Source organism: Lepidochelys kempii, chromosome 1 (assembly GCF_965140285.1).
Source record: "Lepidochelys kempii isolate rLepKem1 chromosome 1, rLepKem1.hap1, whole genome shotgun sequence".
In the NCBI taxonomy this organism is placed as follows: Eukaryota; Metazoa; Chordata; order Testudines; family Cheloniidae; genus Lepidochelys; species Lepidochelys kempii.
The window spans coordinates 63,324,756-63,348,356 of record NC_136380.1 but is presented as its reverse complement, the minus strand read 5'-3'; the positions used below and the strand labels follow the sequence as shown (position 1 = coordinate 63,348,356).

At 39.4% G+C, this 23,601-nt stretch overlaps 1 protein-coding gene across 1 annotated transcript in view; it reads left to right on the top strand.

The window, feature by feature from the left end:
• The window catches only part of DGKH (diacylglycerol kinase eta), a 263,268-nt gene that overhangs the window by 138,458 nt on the left and 101,209 nt on the right, over positions 1–23,601 (top strand). The window contains exons 3-4 of the mRNA XM_078853169.1: positions 5,451–5,561; positions 7,113–7,193. Coding sequence (XP_078709295.1) covers positions 5,451–5,561; positions 7,113–7,193 — 192 coding nt within the window. The remainder of the gene's footprint in view (positions 1–5,450; positions 5,562–7,112; positions 7,194–23,601) is intronic.

Below are 23,601 nucleotides of genomic sequence, written 5' to 3'. Positions count from 1 at the left end.
AAATTTAGGAAGGTAAATCAATAGGCAGTGTCTCTGGAGGATGGAATGTACTGTATGTTTAATATATTTTCTTGTTTTATTTAAAACATTTTGTGATCTTAGCAACCAAAATATTAACTGTCCAGGCTTCTGATGACCTAAGTAAAGTCAAAAAACAAATTTTAAAACAAAAGGTCAACTTGAAAAATCGCTCCTCTGTCTGAATTTTTTAAGTTGTACTGAAGATTATATAAATGAAAGTGACTGGGAAAAATGTAATTTTTTCTTTGATATTTCCATGTGTTTTTTTGTGCTTGGCAGTACTTTGTACATAGTTGGTTTCAATATTTCCCCTCAGCAGACTTCCCCTATTGTTCCTGTGGGTTTTTCTCACATAAACAGGGAAAAGAGAAATTTTTTTTTTTTTTACAATAGGAAAATTTGATTATAAAAGTACAAAAATTGACTCATGGGCTTGTGTGGTGTCTGAAATCACTTCTAACTCATTTTTGACATTGACACACTCTGAAGATTACAGCTCACTTTCACAGAAACAAGTCTCTTTAGTCTTGGAACTTTGAATGATACCTAAATATCTAAGAATTCATCTTTATAAAGGAAGGTGCTTTTAATCTTTCAATCATTGTAATACCCACAAACCCCAATCATCTTTATCACTGGGGTTTTTGCAATGAAGAATTGGGTTTCTACCTTTTTCAATAATTGAATACTGATTTGCAAATACTTAATTTTATAAAATGTGGAGATATCTTTTAAATTGAGTTTTGATGAGAATATAATACTATTATGTAGCACATTAATTTCCGTTTGCTAAGTTGCTAAAGGGTAAGGATATCTAAGGTGATAGGCATTAATTTCAGTTTGCTGAGTGTACCACCAAGTTCATTAATAACTAAAGGAAAATTGCATTGTACTGGCTATTTTATTCATGAGTGTTTGCTCTGTCCCTACATTTTTAGTTTTCAGTATGTGTGCAGATTTTTACAGTGACGGTGTATAATTGGATTGCCCAAGCTGTCATGGGGGAAGCTGGAGGTTTTAGCAATTGAATGGGAGATAGAGCTTTTGGCAAGCATCGCAGTTCGGGCTTGTGAGATGTGCCCATTAACTGGATGCTTCTGCCAAATTACAGCAGTGAAGTAGTTAACAATATTGACAGTTGTTTCCATTATGCTTCAGAGTTAATATTCTGCTGAGGTGAATGGGTCAGTTCATGCCTCTTTGATGTTTTCTTGTCTGCAGACTCAGGGAGACATTATTACTGCTTTGGTTTCTGCTCCATTTGTAACTGAAGGTTTTCCTCTCAACACTGGGGGTTAGAAATATGATCTATGTGTGACCCAAGGACCTCTGGATGCCAGCTGGCAGATTGATTGGCAGGGAGTTCATCAAAAGAATGTCATGTAAGGTCTCTAATGAAAGCCTGTATCACACTGGTCATCATAATCATTACATATGTAGTTATGTATATACACTGAAAATTATGTTCTTAAGGTCTGTGACTAGAGGCTGATCACCAGAAAGGTGAAAAGCACGTTTTCTTTCAGGCAAGAAATGTGTGTCTATTTGTCTGTTTACGTGTAAATTAAGGACTGTATGGTTCAAAATGGGCATCTGTTCACAGTGTGAGCCAACTGCTAATGAAAGACTGTGAAATCTTCAAAGAGAGGACATTTAGAGGAAGAAGTGAGCCAGTAAGGACAATGAACTTTTGGGGAAATACTTAAGAGGTATGGAGGCATACCCTTATTCCTTTAATCTGTGAGGCCAAGCTGCCAGCGGGCTTGATTTTATGAGAAGGGATCTCAGCCAAACTGGTTGAAAATGCTGGGGAAAGTCCTTGGGGTAAGCTATATTGTAGGAAATTAGGCAGTGTCTTGTTAATTAAGTTTAGGTTCTAGAAAGCATGTTATGATTTTGTTTTATGCTTTACCATTTGTTTCCAATATTCTTACTTTCTATCATTTGAATCACCATTCTTTGATGATAAACTATGGTCATGTCTACACTTACTAGTGAAGACGCTACTCCACTTCCCCAAGAGGTGGATCCTGAGCTGAACCTTGGAAATGGAAGGGTGCTGTTCTTTGGGAGTAGTGTATCTGAGAGTTCTGTGTGCGTTCTGTGGAACAGGCTGAGCGGTCCAGAGGGACCCTCAGAGGACTCAGTGGTTGGTGCTTACCTATTGCTAACCTTTGCAGAGAGAATTAGGCCTGGAAGGTCAGGCTTGTCTTGCCAGAGGCTGATGCTTTCAGACAGCTGATCCACAGCAGGCACAGACAAGACTTCCTGATGCTAAGGACAGGTGGTGGGGAGGTTCCTCATAACCCTAGGAAGTGTCACACTATAAAGGTTAGATTTTGGACCAAAATAGGGGCACAATCAGAATTTTCCTGAGGAGGGGGCCCAGGTAATCTGCCAAGTAGCAGAGATCACTACCAAAAGTGTATGGGGATAAAAGTCTGTATTTGTACATGTTACACAAAATATTAAAGCCCGTATGTTCCAGGATGGCACCACACTGACCTGTGGGACTTGCTAATCAACATACAACCGAGAGCTGCACACCTCTGTGAATGCAATGATCTCAATTTACTTTTCAGCAGCATCCCATTTTGTGCATGCATTGGGTTCCAGGAGGCACCCACATATGTATGTTGTTTCCTCCCTTCTCATTGCTGCACAGCACATGTATGTCTTTGCCAAGCCATGACCTCTTCTTCTGAAGCATGTCTGGAAGCAGAAGAGTTTGAGGAGGTAGCCTGAAGAGAGGGCAACCAGGGTTCTGAAAAACAGGGAGCTAGGGTTGGGGGCTGGAGCCACAGGAAAAGCTGCTGCCCCTTCTCCAGGCCATGCTGTTTGCTGACAGCTTCAGTTACTACTTTTTCCCCATCTCCCAGGACTGCTCCCAGGTGAGAGAGACCAGCCAAGACCTCTCCGTCTCCCACCGGAGCGACCTATCGTTAAGGCTAAGATTTTGTCACAAATATTTTTAATAAAAGTCATGGGCAATAATGAAAAATTCACAGAAGCTCATGACCTGTCTTTGACTTTTACTAAAAATATCCATGACAAAATGGGGAGCCTGGGTAGCAGTGGGCAGGCTCGAAGCTCCAGGGTCCCGCTCCGCTGGTGGTTCGGAGCTGCAGGGCTTCCACCTGCTGCCCGTGGTAGCCGGGAGTGGTGGGGGGCTCCTGCTGCCTGCGGTGGCATGGGTACCCCACAGGTCCCTGCCTCCGCAGGCAGCAGGGGACCCTGCAGCTCCCAGCTTGCACTGGCTGAAGTCACGGAGGCCTTTGACTTCTGTGACCTCCATTACTAAATCATAGCTTTATTTATCACCTTTTGCCAATGAAGTGGGGGCTGGGCTTATTGCATCCTTGGAGCAAAGTTCTGTAGCAAGGGTTGGATTCTGTACCAGTGGAACTGGATGATGGAAGTGCTCTGCCCTCAGTAGAGTATGTCTGTTGATGAAAGCATTTACACTGTACACGAATGAAAGTACATTACCTGGCTATTTTAAATTAATAAGAATATTTATTATCAGGATCTGTTGTAATAGCTTCATATGAAAAAATATGCTATAGCAGTTAAATGTGTTTTCACCTCCAACTTCAGAAGGGTTTTTTTGGTTGAGAAAACAACTTTCTCATAGTTAAAATGGTAGTTTAAAAGATTTGTCATAGAGTTTTGATTCATAAGCCGTTTACGATTCCAGAGCCATTTAATGGACAACAATCCCCTGGTTACATTAAACAGGTTGGAGTGTTTGTGGAATATTATTAGTGCTCTAAAAGGGAGAGAGAAAGCCGTGATAATGCCTGTTTTTGTAGAAATGGCATGAAGGAATTAATTTAATCTTCAGGAAAACTGTGTATTTTTTAAAGTCTAGAAAAATAGGCCAACAGATTTATGTTCTTTCTATAGACTTTAAATTCATGTATCTCCTTCATGAAGAAGGTTTTTAGTGTACATTCTGATCTTCCCATAATGTATGCCATGTATATCATAACATACATTTAGATGTTTCCACTTTCAGGATAATATGAAGATAAATGCCAATGCCCATTATATATTTGAAGAGGGAATTAGGACCATTGAATACAGAAATTGTATTTATGGAACTGATTTGTATATTATTCTCACTTTTGCATATACGTAAATCATATGCACCTAATTCATGTGCACCATGAAAATTTCAAAGAGGGAAACAAAACACAAGTACAGTATGGCTATAACAAACAAAACCAAAACTGGTGTGTGTGCCTATGACTACTGTTGACTGAATTGCTAACAAATAAAATCCATTACATCACATGAAAATATTTTATCTTTGTTAGGTATATTTGGGGGCATTTTAGTAGGAAAAAAACATTAAAGAATTTAGTATAGTAGCCATGCTATGGATATATTTAACAATTATTTCACGTTCATAAATGTGAAATAGTGAAACAAAAAGGTATATTTTCCTTTTTACTGTGAATGTATTATGTTAAAGTTAAGAAGAATTTGACATCCATTGAAAGAAGATGGTGTCATGCCCTTTTTTCAGGGTTTGATTAAGCTTATAAGAGGTCCAGATCAACTTATAAGTGACCTTTGCATCATGTTGTCTAGAAATTGCACTGTACAATGACATCTGCATCATGACATAATACAAAATGGAAATACCATGCTTCAGAGGCTGCTTTAGAGCAGAGAATCCAGATCCATATGTATCTGCTTTTCCCTTTTAATAGTGTAGTTCAAAAGAGAAAATTGGGTATTTAAGACACTCTGTGATATAGGCCACTGTGCAGAACTATATTATACCATTGAGTTATAAAAACTCCTCCTATGAAAAGTACATGGGGAGTGCTTAAAAATCAATGGTGTGATGAGGCCCACAGATACTACCAAAACATTTCTAAACACATTAATTTATTGTGCTCTTGACACTATTCTTCCAAGTTTGAGTTTGTCTTCTTTTCCATTTTAATAGTTAGAAAAAAAGGGTAGCAAGAGTACAGATGCCACAGAGTACGATCTGCATGAGCTTGTATGGCATAGATAACTAATATTTTTTTTCAGAATTGTGCAACTGCCAATCATTGCTCACTACAATATTGTGCTTTTTGAATTATAGAAGTAATACAATTAAATAGCAATTTAATCTCCAGAATAATTATTGGCATTTTCAGTGTATATCTCTACTGCTTTTTGAATGCGTACACAGAAGTAACCTTTTGCCAGTATTCGCATTGTTAAAAATAATTGTGCATAGTTTGATTGTCAAATGATAGAATCAATCATCATCTCATGCATGAATACAAATAAAAAACAATGAATATCTTTGTGCAGAACAGAAAATTGTTTACAAGGGTCTAAGAATTTTTTTTATATAGTATATTTAGATACTTGGATATTTTTACTGGGTCTGATGTATTTAAATATTTTTTTCTTGTTTTCAGACAAGTATAAAGGAAGGGTTACTATTGAAGCAAACAAGTTCTTTTCAGCGGTGGAAAAAACGTTATTTCAAACTTCGAGGCCGTACCCTTTACTATGCCAAGGATTCAAAGGTAAGGATGTATAATACTAAGAACGAAAGCCTTATGCTTGTAACACCAATTGTTTCTTAGGTTTATTAAAATTAGACCATCAATTTTAAAATAACAGTGATTGTTTTCACAGTCAATTTGCTATTTATAAAGATTAGTATACAAAATTAACTTGCAAAAGAAGACATGTTACATACACCTCTGAGTTTTCTGTATTGTGGTTTGTTTCTGTTCTTTTACCCTTTTTAAACAAATTAGTCAAATAACGTTAATAAGCTGATTTCTCTTTTTTTGCTTAGGAAAATAAATTTTAAAAAGGAAAAAAACATTGGAGGGATATTGTTCAAATGTTAAACCTCAAAGTTCAAGTTTTTATGATTATGCTAAATACTGCTAGTCAGGAGTTATCCCTTGAAATGAATTTTCAATGGAAAATGAAGTTCTGAAAAACTGAAATTTTCAGTGGGAAAATTTCATTTTCAGAAATTACTCTCCTTCCTGTCAGGGAAAATCTAAATGAAATATTTCATTTCAGGTCAGTTTGATCCAGATGGAAATGTTTCAGTTTGTTGAACTGAACGGAAACATTTAATTTCAAATCAGTTTATCATTAAGCTGCTTCTTCATGAGCCCCCATGGTGCCTTCTGGGAGTGGTAGTTCAGGTGCTTCAGGCCCTCATTTGCTCCTATTGATTGACCCACTACATTTCCCATGATGCACTACAATCTCCCCTGCGACTCAGCTGCATGGTGCGTCAAAGGTATCAAAGGTCACATAGGTAAGAATGAGGGCATGAGTCACCCACGCTAGGCACACTTGTACAGTTGCTGCCCTGAAGAACTGACAACCTTAATTAACAAGACAGACAAGAGGTGGGAAAATGGCAGGATCATCCACATATTACAGGTGGGAAACTGAGGCAGATCTGGGAATTAAATGCAGATCCCCTGCCATCCCAGTCATACCTGCCTCAACTGCAGGACCATCCTTAGTTTCAACTCCCTGCCATGAGTTGAGTGTGTGTATGTGGGATGACCCGGAGGGAGGGGGGGGTGTCTTTCTTTTTTACTCTTTTTCCCCACAGGAAGGGAGAAGAGACACATGACTGGAATTGTTTTACTCTTCATCAATGAGTCTCAGTGAGCCAACAGAACCCATTTAACTCTTTCCCAGCAGACTTAACACTGGCTAACAGGCTGCGATGTTTAAAGTAAACTCTGACAGACTGTTATATGTATTTATCTTCTTTGATTCTATTATGGCTTCCTTAAGTGGCCCTTCAAGGCTGAATATAATATTGTACATTTTCTCAAAGGTATTTTTAAAGTGAAGATTACTTTTTTGACTGGGATAAAATTCATTTTCAGCCCGCTTATGTTTTTGAATTTTCGTACTGATCAGATTGTTGCATGGCTCCCTTTGAAAGGCGAAATTAGAAAGATTTATCTGCTTAGTAATTTTTCTACTTATTTAATTTGATTCCTAAAACAGTAATGTGGAAGTGAAAGTGCAGTAGGGTAAGTGTGCTTAAAAGTGGTATTTAATGTGTTTGTGTTATTTTCTGTTCACAGTCTCTAATATTTGATGAAGTTGACCTGTCAGATGCCAGTGTAGCTGAATCGAGCACAAAAAATGTCAACAACAGCTTCACGGTATGGTGCCATTATCATAGCTGTAGCCTTGAAAGCAATAAAAAGACACTAACTAAGACAATCAAGAATGTTCTCAATAAAATTGTTTCTCATTTTCCTTTATTTGGAAGTGTATTGATGAAATAGCCTGTAGTGTCATGACAACATTATATTAACTGTTGATAATTCTGAACCCAGTTTCATGCTCATCTTTTAGTATATTTAACATTTGTTTAATAAAATGCTGATACAGAACATTAAAAAATAGTGAAGGTGAATATCAACTGTCCTTATTATCAGTCATCTTTATTTTATGCTGTAGTTTATCTTTTAATGTGTCATATTCTTTTAAGTTAAATTTCCTGCATGATTATCACTAAATGTTATTTTAATTCCCTATTCTTAAATTGATAATTCTGATCCTCAACTGTATTAAAATAATTGGGTTTTTTGCTGACCATATTATTCTTAGTTGGTTTCAACCTCGCTGTCTTTGTATTTATACCTTATTTATACAGTGGCATATGAATGAGGGGATTACAAGTTTATATAAATCCATATCAGCGTTTTACACAAAAACCTAGAATTTTGTCATCTTTTCACGCTTCTAAGGGAAGGCTGAATGTTTTGTAATTGTTTTAAATTATTTCATTATGGGAAATAGGTGATACAGATCAGTCTGTCATGTCCGTTCCTCTCCCTCTTCCCCCCAAAAGTGGTGAGGTTTTGTGAACATTTTTAACTCTCATGGAAAGGTGTTTTATAGCCAAGGACTAGCTGCCAAGAAGACTCTGGGTAACATCCTGCTCCATGAAATCAATGGAAAGTTTACCATTGACTTCAATGGTACTAGGATTTCATCTTCTTATCAGAAACTCCCACTCTCAATCTAACTATTAACATTTCCATTTTTCCTGAGGATTTTAGTTGTCACAGGTGATCATGGTCACATAGTAAGAGTCAATTTCCAAGGAAGTCCAGTGCCAGCCTGATGAAAGCTTCGCTGATGAAGACTCCAGGGGCTCGCTCATTCTGGTGTTTGATGAGTAGCTAAAGTGATCAGAGCAAGTGTGCTTTCATCAGCGTAGGTTGGAGGTCAGGTTGTTGCACTGACTAAAGTTTCTTTAACATTTATAATTTCCTTCCCAGATACAGTGATTTTCAGTAACGAAGTTTGGAGGATCAAATCCACATCTGGCAGGATAGTATGAGATCTTTTGGCTAGGGGAAGGTAGAAAAAGGCCCCCTTTTTTTTTGGTGCTTTTGCTATTTGGGTGTCTATTGTCAGTGAAGAGTCCAGAAAGCCCTCTTGGCTGCAAGCCACTCTGATGACAGTGGGACAGATGCCCTCTAGTGAGGGTGATGGAATGTTAGCTATTTTTTCATAGTCATTTTCATTACCTATTTGAAATTCTACTTCCATCTTGCCTGGTTTTAGATTTAGACAAGAACTATTTATCATTCCAGCATTGGGATAGCCGAGGAATGATGATGAAGTGTAGTCTACCCGTGTGAGAAGAGGTTCCAAGTTTTTTTGTATCCTAACTCTACTTGGACTTTTGAACAGGGGGAAATGGAAGCTGCCTCACTAATATCAGACCTTTATTCAGGAAAATTACTTTATCATTTTGCAAATGACTCTTAATTCTGTTAGACATTGAGGAGTTTTCTCCAAGATGTGACAGTGTGACACTAATCAGTTGGAGCATTTGAGGGGTCTTGTGGGGGAATTATTTTCCATTGGCTTAAGTGGATATATTTAGTAGGAATCTTTCTACATTTAATTATTATGGTTCCACAGGCAGGTTCAAATTAATATGAAACACCTCAGGACAACAAATATAATTACTAATAGGGATCTTTTTCAAGTTTTGACAATGTAGCTTTTATCTTCAGTGTCTATCACTGTCTTGCTTTTTATTAAAAAAGTACATTAACTAACTTCAAAACATTTTTAAAATGCATATAAATATTAACCACATTTATTTTCAGTCATTGATCTACAGGTGTATGTAAAATGCTATGGTTACTGCAAATTCACCTGGCTTAGTGCAATCATATGAAATGCACAGGCATCAGGTGGTATAGCATCTATTTTTAGTCCTAATTGATGTTTGGAAAATTTTAGTTCTAAAATCACCTGCCTTTACAGGCGTGACTGAAAGATGGTTAACAGTAGGGTATGAATTTTAGCTCTGAGCTGTTAAGTTGTATTTCTAACCCTTCCTGCACATGCCCACAAAACCATAAATGCTCACTTCCTTTATCTCTTCTAAATCATCAAGTAATGGGAAAAACTTCAGTGGTTTAGTTCTGCTGTTTAGTCTCTTCTGTGGGTAATAAAGGAAATAATGAAACCATATTTTGGACCATTGTCCCTGCTAGGAATATATTAATTGCCACACTAGATCAGACCTATGGTCCAGTATCCTGCCTCTGACGGTAGCCACCACCACATGCTTCAAAGGAAGGTGCAAGAAACTTTACAGTAGGTAGATATGGGATAATCTGCTCCTTATGGAAGTCTTGTCCTTACCCTACGTTGTTAGAAATTGGCTTAATTCCTGAAGCAAGAGATTTTATATCCCTTATAATTTGTTTTGTTATTTATTATTCTGGATATTCTTGTTATCCAAATAGGTGTCTAGCTTCCAATCTACTTTCTCTAAGTGCACCACATATTATTTTCTATTTCTGTCACTTCCCCTCTCATTTACCTACTTCCTAAGGTAATCATTCCTAGTCTTTCTTTCAGGTGAGAGGTTTCCCATGCCCCTATGCAGTCTCACCAGTCATCTCTGACCGCTTCAAATTCTGCAATATAATTTTTGAGGTGGGGGTAACCACTACTGCACATAGTACTCCAGATGAGGGGAAACCATTGATTTATATAATGGGATTATAATGTTTTCTTTATTATTTTCTCTCCCATTCTTTATGCATCCTAACATTTTGGTTTTTTGACAGCAACTGCACATTATGCAGAGGTCCTCTTTGAACTGTTCAGTGATGCCCCAGTGAGGTCCCTTTCCTGAGTTGATACAGTTAATTTAGATCCCTGTAAGGTGTATGAATATTTAAAAATTTCCCTCCATTGTGCGTTATTTTGCATTTATCAACAGTGTACTTCATCTGTTATCATGTTATCCATTCATCTAGCTTGTTTAAGTCCCTCTGAAGTTCCTCAGTTTTCCCTGGGCTTGAATACTCAAAATAATTTGTCATCTGAAAATGTAGCCACCTTACTTCCTGATCCACTTTTCAGATTGTTAGTAAAGATATTAAACAACACCAACACTAGTACAGAACCTTGAGGCACCCAGCTGTTAAGTTTTTGCTGTGATGAAAGCTCACCATTTATTCCTGCTCCTTTGTTTTCTGTCTCTTAGGCAGATTTTGATCCTTGACAATACTTTGTCTCTCATCTCATGACTACTTAGTTACTTTAGTAGTGTCTTCTGCAAGACTTTGTCAAAGGCCTTTTGAAAGCTAATAGATTATAGTATCATAGAAGTTTAGGACTGGAAGGGACCTTAGTAGGTCATCTAGTCCAATCCCCTGCACTCAAGGCAGGACTATGTAATAACTAGACCGTTCCTGAAAGGTATTTGTCTAACTTGTTCTTAAAAACCTCTAATGACAGAGATTCCACAACATCCCTACACAATTTGTTTTAATGCTTAACTACTCTGACAGTTAGGAAGTTTTTCCTAATGTCCAACCTGAATGTTCCTTGCTGCAATTTAAGCCCTTTGCTTCTTTCCCTATCCTCGGGGGTTAAGGAGAACAACTTTTCCCCTTCCTCCTTGTAACAACTTTTTATGCACTTGAAACTGTTATCATATCCCCCCTCAGTCTTCTCTTCTTCAAGCTAAACAAATCTGTTTTTTTCAGTCTTGCCTCATAGGTCATGTTTTCTGGATCTTTAATAATTTTTGTTGCTCTCCTCTGGACTTTTTCCAATTTGTCCACATCTTTTCTGAAATGTAGCGCCCAGAATTGGATGCAATACCCCACCTGAGGCCTTATCAGCGTGGAGTAGAGTGGAAGAATAACTTCATATGTCTGGCTTTCAATATTCCTGCTAATAGATCGAGAATGATGTTCACTTTTTTTGTAACAGTGTTACACTGTTGACTCATATTTAGCTTGTGATCCATTATGACCCCCAGATCCCTTTCTGCAGTACTCTTTCCTAGGTAGTCATTTCCCATTTTGTATATGTGCAACTGATTGTTCCTTCCTAAGGGTATGTCTTCACTACCCGCCGGATCAGTGGGCAGCCATCGATCCAGCAGGGAATGATTTATCATGTCTAGTCTAGACGCGATAAATCGACCCCTGAGTGCTCTCCCATTGACTCCTGTACTCTAGTGCCGCGAGAGGTGCAGGCAGAGTCGACAGGGGAGCAGCAGCAGTCGACTCACCACGGTGGAGACACCACAGTAAGTTGATCTAAGTACACCGACTTCAGCTACGTTATTCATGTAGCTGAAGTTGCGTAACTTAGATCGATCCCCCCACCCCTCCAGTGTAGACCAGAGCTAAGTGTAGTACTTTGCTTTGGTCCTTATTGAATTTCATCCTATTTACTTCAGAACATTTCTCCAGTGTGTCTGAATTTTGAATTTTAATCCTATCCTCCAAAGTACTTGCAAACCCTCCCCACCCTTTTGCTCCCTCACAGCTTGGTATCATCTGCAAACTGTACAAGTGAACCCTGTCAAAGAAAACTGTTAAGTTGGTTTCACATGATTTGTTCATGACAAATCCATGCTGACTGTTAGTTATCACCTTATTATCTTCTAGGTGTTTGCACATTGATTGCTGAATTATTTGCTATATTATTTTTCCAGGTACTGAAATTAAGCTTGACTGGTCTGTAATTCCCTGGGTTGTCCTTATTCCCCTTTTTATAGGTTGGCAGTATATTTATCCTCTTCCACTTCTCTGGAATCTTTCCCTTCTTCCACGAGTTTTCAAAGATAATCACTAATGGCTCAGTCAGCTCCTTGAGTATTCTAGGATGTATTTCATCAGGCACAGACATCTAGAATATATTTAACTTGTTTAAGTAATTTTTAACTTGTTTTTTCCTCATTTTCTACCTCATTTTCACTGGTGTTCAGTATGTTAGACACCCAGTCACTTCTAACCTTTTTTGGTGAAAACTGAAGCAAAAAAGTCAGTTAGCACTTCTGTCATTTCCATGGTTTTTGTTATCTTTCCCCCGTCATTGAGTAAGGGCCTTACCCTGTCCTTGGTGTTCCTCTTGTTTCTAATGTGTTTGTAGAATGTTTTCTTGTTATCTTTTATGTCTCTAGTTAGTTTGCTCTCATTTTGTGCCTTGGCCTTTCTAATTTTGTCCCAACATGCTTGTGGTGGTTGTTTATATTCATCCTTCATAATTTAACCTAGTTTCCACTTTTTTCAGGACTCTTTTTCAGTTTCAGATTAATGAAGATCTCCAGGTTAAGCCAGGGTGTTCTCTTGCCATACTTCCAATCTTTCCTAGGCAGTGGGGATAGTTTGTTCTTGTCTAATAATGTCTCTTTGAAAAACTGCCAACTGTCTCACTGTTTTTCCCCTGAAATTTCCCCCATGGGATTTTACCTACCAACTCCCTGAGTTTGCTCAAGGCTGCCTTCTTGAAATCCATGATCTTTGTGCTGCTGCTTCCCCTTCTACCATTCCTTAGAATCATGAACTCTACCATTTCATGATCACTTTCATCCTAGCTTCCTTCCACTTTCAAATTTTCAACCAGTTCCTCCCTATTTGTCAAAAATCAAATCCAGAACAGCCTCTCTCCTAGTTGCTTTCTCCACCTTCTGAAATAAAAAATTGACTCCAATGTATTCCAAGAATTTGTTGAATAATCTGTCAACTGATTTCTCTTTTATCCAGTAGTTTAACATGTTCAAAGAATTCTAATAGGTTAGTGAGGTGTGATATTCTTTTGCAGAAGCTGTGCTGGTTAGATCCTTTCGTACTATGATCTTTAAGGTGTTTTGTTCTATTTTTAATGAGAAAGATCATAAGAAACGGTCATACTGGGGCAGACCAAAGGTCCATCTAGCCCAGTATCCTGTCTTCCAACAGTGACCAATACCAGTTGCTTCAGAGGGAATGAACAGAAAGAATAGATAGTCAACAAGTGATCCCTTTCCTGTTGTCCACTCAGTATAACTGAGTGCAAGAGTTGCTAAACTATCTTTTCCCTGCCAACAGCTGGAAACTAGAAGAGTTTTTTTCTCTGGAGAGATTAGAAGCATTTCATCACTTCCTTAGTTTTGGGTACTACAGGTGTCTGTCCTTTTGATTTCAGGTTTCATAAATCAGAGCCCAAGACCATTACCTCCAGTTTAGAAGATGTCTGTTTTGGTACAAAATGCCGTTTACTTTCTCTGTGGATAATTTTACATCAAAATTATTATTGTTATCCCCTTTGGCCCAGTTGATTAGCCAGTATTCAGAGCCTTGTGGGTTGTTTCTATTAGAAGGAGATATTAATGAGAGTCAGGTATTTCTTTGATGAAATCCTGTTTATTTACAAAGAATGTCCATAAATCCTGTTTCCCTGAACACAATAGGAATCAAACAGCAGGAGACAGTTTCTTTCCTCACAATTCCAAGCCAGCACACAGCTTAAAAAGCTCTCTTTAGGCTTTTTTCTCAGGGCCGTTCTCTTAGTGCTCATTCTGGCTGTCTCCTGGACTTTCTGCTGTTTCTCGCACAGACATAGTTTCACCCCATTTTTGGTTTGTAATAAGGCCCCCCCAGCAAACCCCTCGGAATTCATGGCCCAGCCACTGCCCAGGTTAGCATGCAATCTAGTCCTTTGGTGGTGGTTTTCTATTGTTCCAGTTATCTCTAAACAAAGACTCATTTAACTTTTCCCTAATTTAGCCTGAATGGAAGGTGGCTACCATGACCAACAGCCTCAGTGAACGGTGTGACTGCCCAGCACAACATTGTCATCTTCACTACTGGCTGCATTCCCTTCACCGTCATTGTCCATGTTATTCTATCATCAACTTGTAACTATGTCATTGCTTCTTCTGTTCATCTGCACCATTCATCGTGCTTTTGTTGCTTTGGCCTCTGCGTGTTAAATTGCTAGATAACTGAGTTTGCAATTCCAGTCGATTATTCCATGATGAAGAGCTCAGTGTTCTGCTGTGTCTTCATGCTAAATACATACAGCAAATTTTCTTAAGTGCGGTGCACCTGCAGTTCCCACTGACTCCAAGGGGATTAGTGAGTAGCCAACACTTGTGAAAATCCATTTAACCCCAAAACCCCACCGCTCAAGAAAAGCCAAAAAAATGCGGGACCTGTGTTTTGTTCTAAAACCTTAATTATTAGATCTTTCATTATGGTCTGTAGGAATACTCTGAAGTGCCTTTACCTGCCATTTGTTTTCTTTGTGAAAATATCTTTTGACTAGATTTCTATGTATAGCAGGGATGGGCAAACTTTTTGGCCCGAGGGCCACATCTGGGGATGGAAATTGTATTGTGGGCCATGAATGCTCACAAAATTGGGGGTTGGGTGCTGGGGTGGGGCCAGAAATGAGGAGTTCAGAGTGCAGAAGGGGGCTCTGGGCTGGGGCAAGTGGTTGGGGTGCAGGTGGTGGGGGAGTGAGGGCTCCAGCTGGGGGTGCAGGCTCTGGGGTGCAGGCGGAGGCTGGGACCGAGGAGTTTGGAGGGCAGAATGGGGATCAGGGCTGGGGGCAGTGGGTTGGGGCGCGGGAAGGGGTCAGGGGTGCAGGCTCTGGGCAGCGCTTACCTCAAGCAGCGCCCAGAAGCAGCGGTATGTCCCCCCTCTGGCTCCTATGTGGAGGCATGGCTAGGCGGCATTGTGTGTTGCCCCATCTGCAGGCACCGCCCCTGCAGCTCCCATTGGCTAAGGTTGTCAGCTAATGGGAGCCACATGGAGCCGCACAAGCCCCCGACCCCGCTCCTTGGCTGGAGCACCGGAGTGGGGTAAGCTCCGGACCCGGCTCCCCAGCAAGAGCTCGAGGGCTTGATTAAAATGTCTGAAGGGCTGGATGTGGCCCCCGGGCTGTAGTTTGCTCACCCCTGATGTATAGTCTCTGCTGATATTCCTTTCAAGGGTGACTGTCCTCTCTGGCCACTCATTTAATAAAATGAATGAGTGTCTTTTCTGAAACTGTTCCATATTTTTTAAAAGCTTGCTTAGTTAGACCTTCTCTGTACAGGGTTATACTTTATATATAAATAACCAAAATATTTTAAAATTTTGATTTAGTTAAATCAGTGAAAACCCCTGTGTGGATGCTTAAATTGATTTAAACCTATCTTGTATTGATATAGTTTAAGTCCGTTCCTTACTCTAACTTAAGCTAAATCAATATAAGACAGATTTAAATCAATTTAAGAGCATCCACAAAGAGGTTTGCATCAGTTTCACTAATTTTTAAAAATTATTACAGTTCAATTGGTACAAATTTTGTGGTAGCAAGGCTTTAGGCTCCCTTTCACCCTGTCTTAGATCAGAAGTGTGAGTTGAATATAAGTTAATTTTGCAGCTTCATGTAATATTTTAAAATATTTTTTTTGTTGTAGAGCCACTTAAATAAATTTAACAACAACAAATATCAATCTGCCAACTACCGGCACTCCACAGTTTTCTGGAGTCAGATGGATTATGTTGCTTGCAATGCTAATTGAAAAGACTAATTTTTAAGAATTTTAGTAACCTTTCTATTTTCTTTTCCCTTGAGTTACCTATAAACTTTTTCTTTTGAGTTCTGTCCTCTGCCATTATCAAAAAGGGCGATGAGTAGTGTCTCTCTAAGATTTAAAACCAGCACATCTAAACACTTCCATATAATGTTTATTTTTTGTTCCAGTGCAATGCTAACAAATGGTCCCAAGGTGATTGTCTGCAGACTGAAGCCCTTTCTTTATCAAAATAAGGTAGAGCATGGGTAGTAACAGTTCAAGCTTCTGTACACACATACCTCAACAGTATGTCTCACCCAGGAGCGGATAGTTCAGTCTCCATTCCATTTAGTTCTCGGCATTTCTGCAGAGACTGCTGTCAAGGGTGTCAATTAATATCCTTTATGATTTTAGTCTACTAGTAACTGAGATCTGGTTGTGGTCTTCTAGTAATTTAGGTTGTCTGCTCTTTGAGAGATTATTAAATAGCTCATGGATGATAACGAGTTTTGACTGCTGTTGATCTGAACGATAGTCCTACTACTGAATTAGTCGGGGAAGTGCTTTGTATTCCGTTCAGTCCCATATGGAGTTTTTCTCATATTCATGCTGTTTTAAACACAAACCAAACTGAAATAGCAAATTAATTATGTTGCAGCAAAGAATGGGAGCTACAGAAACAATTAGAGTTTTATGAAGTATTTAAATTTTTTACTCCATTTAATACATACTTCTTTTCTTGATAATGATTAAAAAAATGTAATGAAACTGGAAGCTCTCCAGAGTAATGCACCATTTTATACTATCTCGGGATGCTTTGATGGCTCTGGGTGTGACTGTTAAGATTAAGCATTTTTGGGTCAGACATGGCACGCTTGCTGTCTCCTTCCTTAGTGTGCCTGGAGACAGTGAAGCTCTAAGTTTAATTATGAAATAGCAATAAAGCATTTGAGTGGTGAGGCTATAATCCATGGATAAACTCCATGGGAATGGGGCTATTACAATGGAAGCTTAGTACTTCAGAAGAGAAAAAAATAATTAGCAGATTTTTAAGACACTGGCTACATGAATAGTCTTGTTTTAGTAATATTTTCATGGATCTTATTTTCTACAGTTATTTGTCTTAAGCAGGTCACAGGTAACTTAATAACTTTAGGGGCAAAAAGGGAATGACATAGCTTATTTAATTTGCAGAATTTGAAAAAAACATGTTAAAAAGACTTAAAGATAACTACATCAGTGAAGAGATTAATATAGATTAAATATACGTTTTATTTCCTTGTCTTGTCTCATTTTATGTTACTTTGTAAAGGCAGTCAGTGAGAGTGACAAGTGTTTTAGAAATTAATGCAACGATCAAATTTCATTCATTGGAAAGTTTTGCTTTTAAATTGTTGTCCTACCCACCCAGCTGCAGATCCATACACTAAGATGAATTATAACTATGAACAAAAACACTGATAAAAATGCCAGTAAAAATCTTGCAAAATACTTCTAGAACAATTTCAGCATGCAAAATAGTGTTTGTTAACAATGCCTTGGATATAAAGGACAAATATATTTACTGTTTGATAAACTGTGATCTCTAAATTCAGGCACATGTGTTATTTTTATACAGGTATAGTACTGTTTCAAAAGGAAAATGGTTGGTGCTTGATTTCAATATACTGTGTGTTGTTTTTCACGCCGATTCAACAAGATACATAAGAGAATGCCTTCCTTTAAATATGCAGATCTTCCGATGTGACATTTCGGGTACCTCTACAGTGAATGGGAGCTCATGTACTCTAGATAGCTTGCTAAAAATAGTGGAGATGATGCCGCAACATGGGGTTCGGCGAAGGCTGCACAAGCTCATTGGTATTAATGCGTGCAGCCAGTGCTGAAGCTCACAATGTGACTAGCAGAGTACAGCTAGATGCATCTGTGCAAGCTGCCACTCATGCCCTCAGTTGCAGTGTAAGACATACCTTTAGACATATGCTTAAATACATTGCTGAATCAAGGTCTCAATGCATAGCAATGTACAGCAACTACCTTCTCCATGTATGAGACTGTTGTAACAGGTATGGCAATCTCCTGCAATAACCTTGGAATCATAGAATCATAGAATATCAGGGTTGGAAGGGACCCCGAAGGTCATCTAGTCCAACCCCCTGCTCAAAGCAGGACCAATTCCCAGTTAAATCATCCCAGCCAGGGCTTTGTCAAGCCTGACCTTAAAAACCTCTAAGGAAGGAGATTCTACCACCTCCCTAGGTAACGCATTCCAGTGTTTCACCACCCTCTTAGTGAAAAAGTTTTTCCTAATATCCAATCTAAACCTCCCCCACTGCAACTTGAGACCATTACTCCTCGTTCTGTCATCTGCTACCATTGAGAACAGTCTAGAGCCATCCTCTTTGGAACCCCCTTTCAGGTACTTGAAAGCAGCTATCAAATCCCCCCTCATTCTTCTCTTCTGCAGGCTAAACAATCCCAGCTCCCTCAGCCTCTCCTCATAACTCATGTGTTCCAGTCCCCTAATCATTTTTGTTGCCCTTCGCTGGACTCTCTCCAATTTATCCACATCCTTCTTGAAGTGTGGGGCCCAAAACTGGACACAGTACTCCAGATGAGGCCTCACCAATGTCGAATAGAGGGGAACGATCACGTCCCTCGATCTGCTCGCTATGCCCCTACTTATACATCCCAAAATGCCATTGGCCTTCTTGGCAACAAGGGCACACTGCTGACTCATATCCAGCTTCTCGTCCACTGTCACCCCTAGGTCCTTTTCTGCAGAACTGCTGCCAAGCCATTCGGTCCCTAGTCTGTAGCTGTGCATTGGGTTCTTCCGTCCTAAGTGCAGGACCCTGCACTTACCCTTATTGAATCTCATCAGATTTCTTTTGGCCCAATCCTCCAATTTGTCTAGGTCTTTCTGTATCCTATCCCTCCCCTCCAGCGTATCTACCACTCCTCCCAGTTTAGTATCATCCGCAAAGAAGACCTTATCATATTAAGTTTATGTATTAAGATGGGCTGGATTTGCATACAGCTTCCCTAGTGGGGAGATGTGCCATCGATGAGACTTGAGAAGTGTATAGGAGTTTGAAAGACTATATTGAAAATGTGCCAGACAAGTATGGACTTTTGGAATAATTAAAGTGAATTTCCTGAGGAATCCTTTGGAAGAGGTTATTACGAATTCCCCTACTCCGGTTATGTAAAACCCCACTTTTTGAAGCAACGCCCTCAGGAGAGGGTCATTACTTGGTGATTGCCTGCTACAGAAGACCAAGATCAAAGGCCTGAGCTATATAAATAAATGGCAGATCTTCCCAGCCTTTGTTCTGGTTGTGAATCTAAGATAGATAACTTGTAACCACGGAGAAAAACCAGTTGAGTTTTGAAGGACTAAAACCTACCAGAGCCCCAGGTTAGAGGTGCAGGTGTAACCTCTGGTAAGATGTTTAATATAGATATAGGTTCTTTTATTGTTTTAATGTGTTTTCTCTGTAATGCTTTTACCATATAAATATGCTTGCTTAGAAGGAGCTGCATGGTAACTTATAACAGTGGACAATATACTGATCATAACCCTCAGAGAGAACAAAGCATAGATGCTGGCCTTTTTTTAGGCTGTCTTTCTGGCTGGGAATATCACAGTGTAATCCAGGGAGTTATGCAGCCTTAAAATCCCCAGTCAGGAGGGGAGACATGTGGGTCTTTGCCCAAGAGAGCTGGGAGACAGAAGCCTGTAATTCTGTGACAAGTGCATCACTTTTAAAAGGATGGGCAAGTATAAGATCAGAAATAGCAGCTTTAGAACTGAACAGAGGAGATGTTCAAGGAATAAGATGATATCCAGAAAATTGCTGGTTTGTAACAGATGTAAATAGTGGCTCAGGGTAAATCTCTCTCTCCTTCTGTCTCATCCTTTGTGTCATAAACTCAATCCCAGTTTATATCAAGAAGAAATCTCCCTTCTTGTAAATCACATAGTTAGGTTCATTATTAGGCTTTTATCCTTTCATCTGAAGGAATTATTTTCTTATTTTAGCAGTTAGACATTGCTGGAGACAGGATGTTGCATTAGTGGATCTATTCTATTTGTACATTTTAGCAAGGCAATTCCTATGTCATTTTTATTTTGCTTGTTCTTGACTGTAAATAAGACCCTGACCCTGCAAAGGGATTCATTAAGGCAGATCCTTATAGCACTACACTGATCCTTTTGCAGGATGGTAAATAATACAGCAAGATCAGAAAGTGGACCTGCACTATTGCTTTTACTACATATTCAAGTCTCATAAAACTCTGACAAAGCTACAAAATTGCATGTATTCTTTTATGAATCAACAGCTAATACAAACTACATTCTTCGTCTCAATTAAAATAGGCTGGTAATCATCCTTTTACAATGCATAAAACTGTTTAATGGTCTAAAGTGTTTCCTTAAAAAAGAGAGACAGAGTTTCTTCTTTTTTAATACATTTATAACTTATTTGTAAAGCTTTGTGTCTATAAATTATCAGACACATATCATGGCATTATAGAAATAATTATATCTTAAAAAATACAATACAGTATGTATAACAACTAATGTGTGTATAACATATAAGAAGAAAATAAATATTTGTAGGAAGGCGGTAGTTTTTTTCCTACCTGTATTTACTGATTGTATTTTTGAAGTGACACTTTTTAGTGACTGGTGAAATTCTGTTATCGAGGAAATACATATTCCCAGCCTAGCAACTGTCAAATGAGACTGAGAGAACTACATGATTCTGAATCATCATTCTACTAAATACAGAGAGAGAGGACACATGATCCTGTGAGTTGTTAAGTTTCTCCTAAGTGATGCTGAGTAGATTCCCCTTTCCTTGGCTTCACTGGGGATTGAGAGAAACTCGGTATCTATCATTTTCTTGCCCAGGCTTACAGTGTCTTGAGATGTTTTGTTTTTGTTTACTGGCTAAGCTGCTGACACATCAGAGACCACCTGTATCCCAAATACTAATATGGTGAAGGGTGATGCTATTAGTTTATTGAATTCATGACCTGAGTATACTTAACAAAAGATGGGAATAAATACTGTGCCTTTTTGGTATGTGTGCTTTGTTTTCCTGCCAAGAAATAGGTCATTGTATTAAAGTACATATGAGTTATTTGAAGATGTTGCTTGGTGCAGCAGTTCTGCAGACATTGCTATGAAAAGCGGAATAAATGCACTGCAATATTACTATTTTCAAAATCATATATTCAGTGCCATACATTGTTACAAACCTAGGTGAGCATTCTTCGACCTAGGTGAGCATTCAAAGGGTGTGACTCTGATCTCATTGAAGGTACATAGAAAATCTGCCATTGACTTCAGTGGGAGCAGGATTTAAGTCCTAAATAGTCCAGTCAAATACAAGTTGCTAGCCAAAAGTGGGGATTATTGATAATTAAGATGGATTACCAGGTAAAGTTATATTTGGAGGAGAAATTAGGAGATGGGTAAAGGAAGAGTTTTCAAGGAATGCCTGGCAGAATGATAAAAGTTGAGTGATTTGTTTTGGAGAATGAGGGGTGGGGAGAAGGAGGAGAACAAGAATAAAGAGATTGAATGAAATAGGTACAGAAAAGGAATGAATTTAAGCCGTACTTTAGAAAGCATGAAATTATGCTTGATCTGTGCTTCATAATTCCCAAAGAGCCGAGAAACAGATGGGAGAATAGATTGCAGACTTCTGACTAATGTGCATCCCCAGAATTTGGTCTAACAAATGTTGCGTTACTGATGATGAAAAATGGTTTTACAAGTGAGATACTGAAATAAAGCAGAAATTAATATACTGGGAAAAAAATCTCTTCCAAAGAGGCCTCTTTATCTGTCAACACAGAAAGAATCTTCTGGATGCCAAAAACAATCCTATGAATAACTGAGGGCGTGTCTACACTGCCCAAAAGTTCTAACTACAGGGATTTAAATAGTAGTATGCACCAAAGTGCTGCACTGTAACTACCCCATGTGGACCCTGTAGGCACGAACTAAAATATTCTTCTTCGAGAAGTATCCTTGTGGGTGCGCAGTTTAAGGTAATCATGCACCCTGTGCTTGTAATCAGAGATTTGTAGTAGCAATGCCTGGTTGGGTCACATAAGCGCGGTCTCTGCTCACAGTGCCTCAGGCAGTTATGAAGCACGGTGTGAACAACCTCCCTTCTCTTTCCTCCCTCCCCCCCCATTTCCTTCTCTACTGCCTTGCTTGAGTCGGAGCACTTAGCAGTGCCTCAGTACTCAACCTAAATAGCATAGTTATTCAGTTAAAAGTTAATTGTTGATTAGTTTATAGTTAACTTTCCTTCTCTGTTTACTTTACTTCCCTTTTATTAAAAAAGTGCTCTCATATGAGGAAATTAAGTTTCAATTGTTAGTGACCCTTTAGAATAGAGTAGTTGTTCTCCCTTCTGGGGAAAAAGCCTTCTCTGAGGGGTATGCCCAGCTCCCTGAGTTTTAAACTCTGCCTTACGTGCAGACTCTCCGTTCCAGTCTCTGATGGGCACGCAGTGTGTCTGCTGCCTTGGTGAGTCACACATCCCACAGAAGTGCTCACATTGCCATAATCTGAAAGCCTGCACCAAGAAGATGAGAGACTTGCAGTTGAAACTCCTTATGATGGAGAAATCTCCGTGCCCGGCGTCCGAGCCCAAATCACGGACTCCCCCTGGACCATGGTCTCCTACAGCAGCCTCCTATCCACCCTCCTTCCCTCTCCCTCTTCAGGGACCCCTCTCGTGAACATCTGCTATGACAGGAGGTAAACCACCTATACACCTAGGTGCAGCAGAACCAGTACCAACGCAACACAGAGGGAAGGGATTCTATTCACAATACTTCCTAACCCAGAAAAAAATTGGAGGATGGAGGTCCTGTTTCAACTTACAAAAACTCAACGAATTTCTGAAGATCCAACGCTTTATAATGCTCACATGAGCAACTAAAATTCTAGCACTGGAAAGAGGGGACTGGTTCTCAGCCCTCGACCTCCAGGGGACACATTTTCATATAACAATACATCCTTCACACAGGAGGTTCCTTGGGTTTGTTCTAGGAGCAGACCACTTTCAGTACAAAATACTGCCCTTTGGACTCTCCACTGCCCGACGGGTATTTTTGAAAGTCCTCACGGAGGCGGCGGCTCACCTCCACAGACAAGGGATCATAATATTCCCCTATTTGAACAATTGTTTCCTGAAAGCATTGACTCAACAAGGGGCACTTGAAGCTACTCAAAACACAGTAGCTCTTTTCACATGTCTAGGCCTACAAATAAATGCACAAAAATCAACATTAGCACCTGTACAGAAAATGGAGCTCATTAAAGCCTCCTTCAATTTTCTGGAGGCTACGACCTTTCTGCCCTGACAACAGTTCACAGCTTCACTCAGTCTGATCTCCACAACATCAGACAGCCTGCAGACATTGGCCAGGGCTTGCTTACAACTGTTGGGCCACATGTCCACAACGACGTTCATCGTCAAATACTCCAGACTGCACATGCGATGCCTGCAAGCCTGGCTCTGAACAGTCTACATTCCGCACAGACACAGCATAAACAAATGCATTATGATGCCAAACAAAGTAAAAGACTCCAATGGTGGTGGACACGACCAAACAAGATTTGTGCAGGAGTCCCCTTTTTACAGAACCCTCCAATGGTGGTGATCACTAGGCACTTCCCTATTAGGTTGGGAGGCGTACGTGCA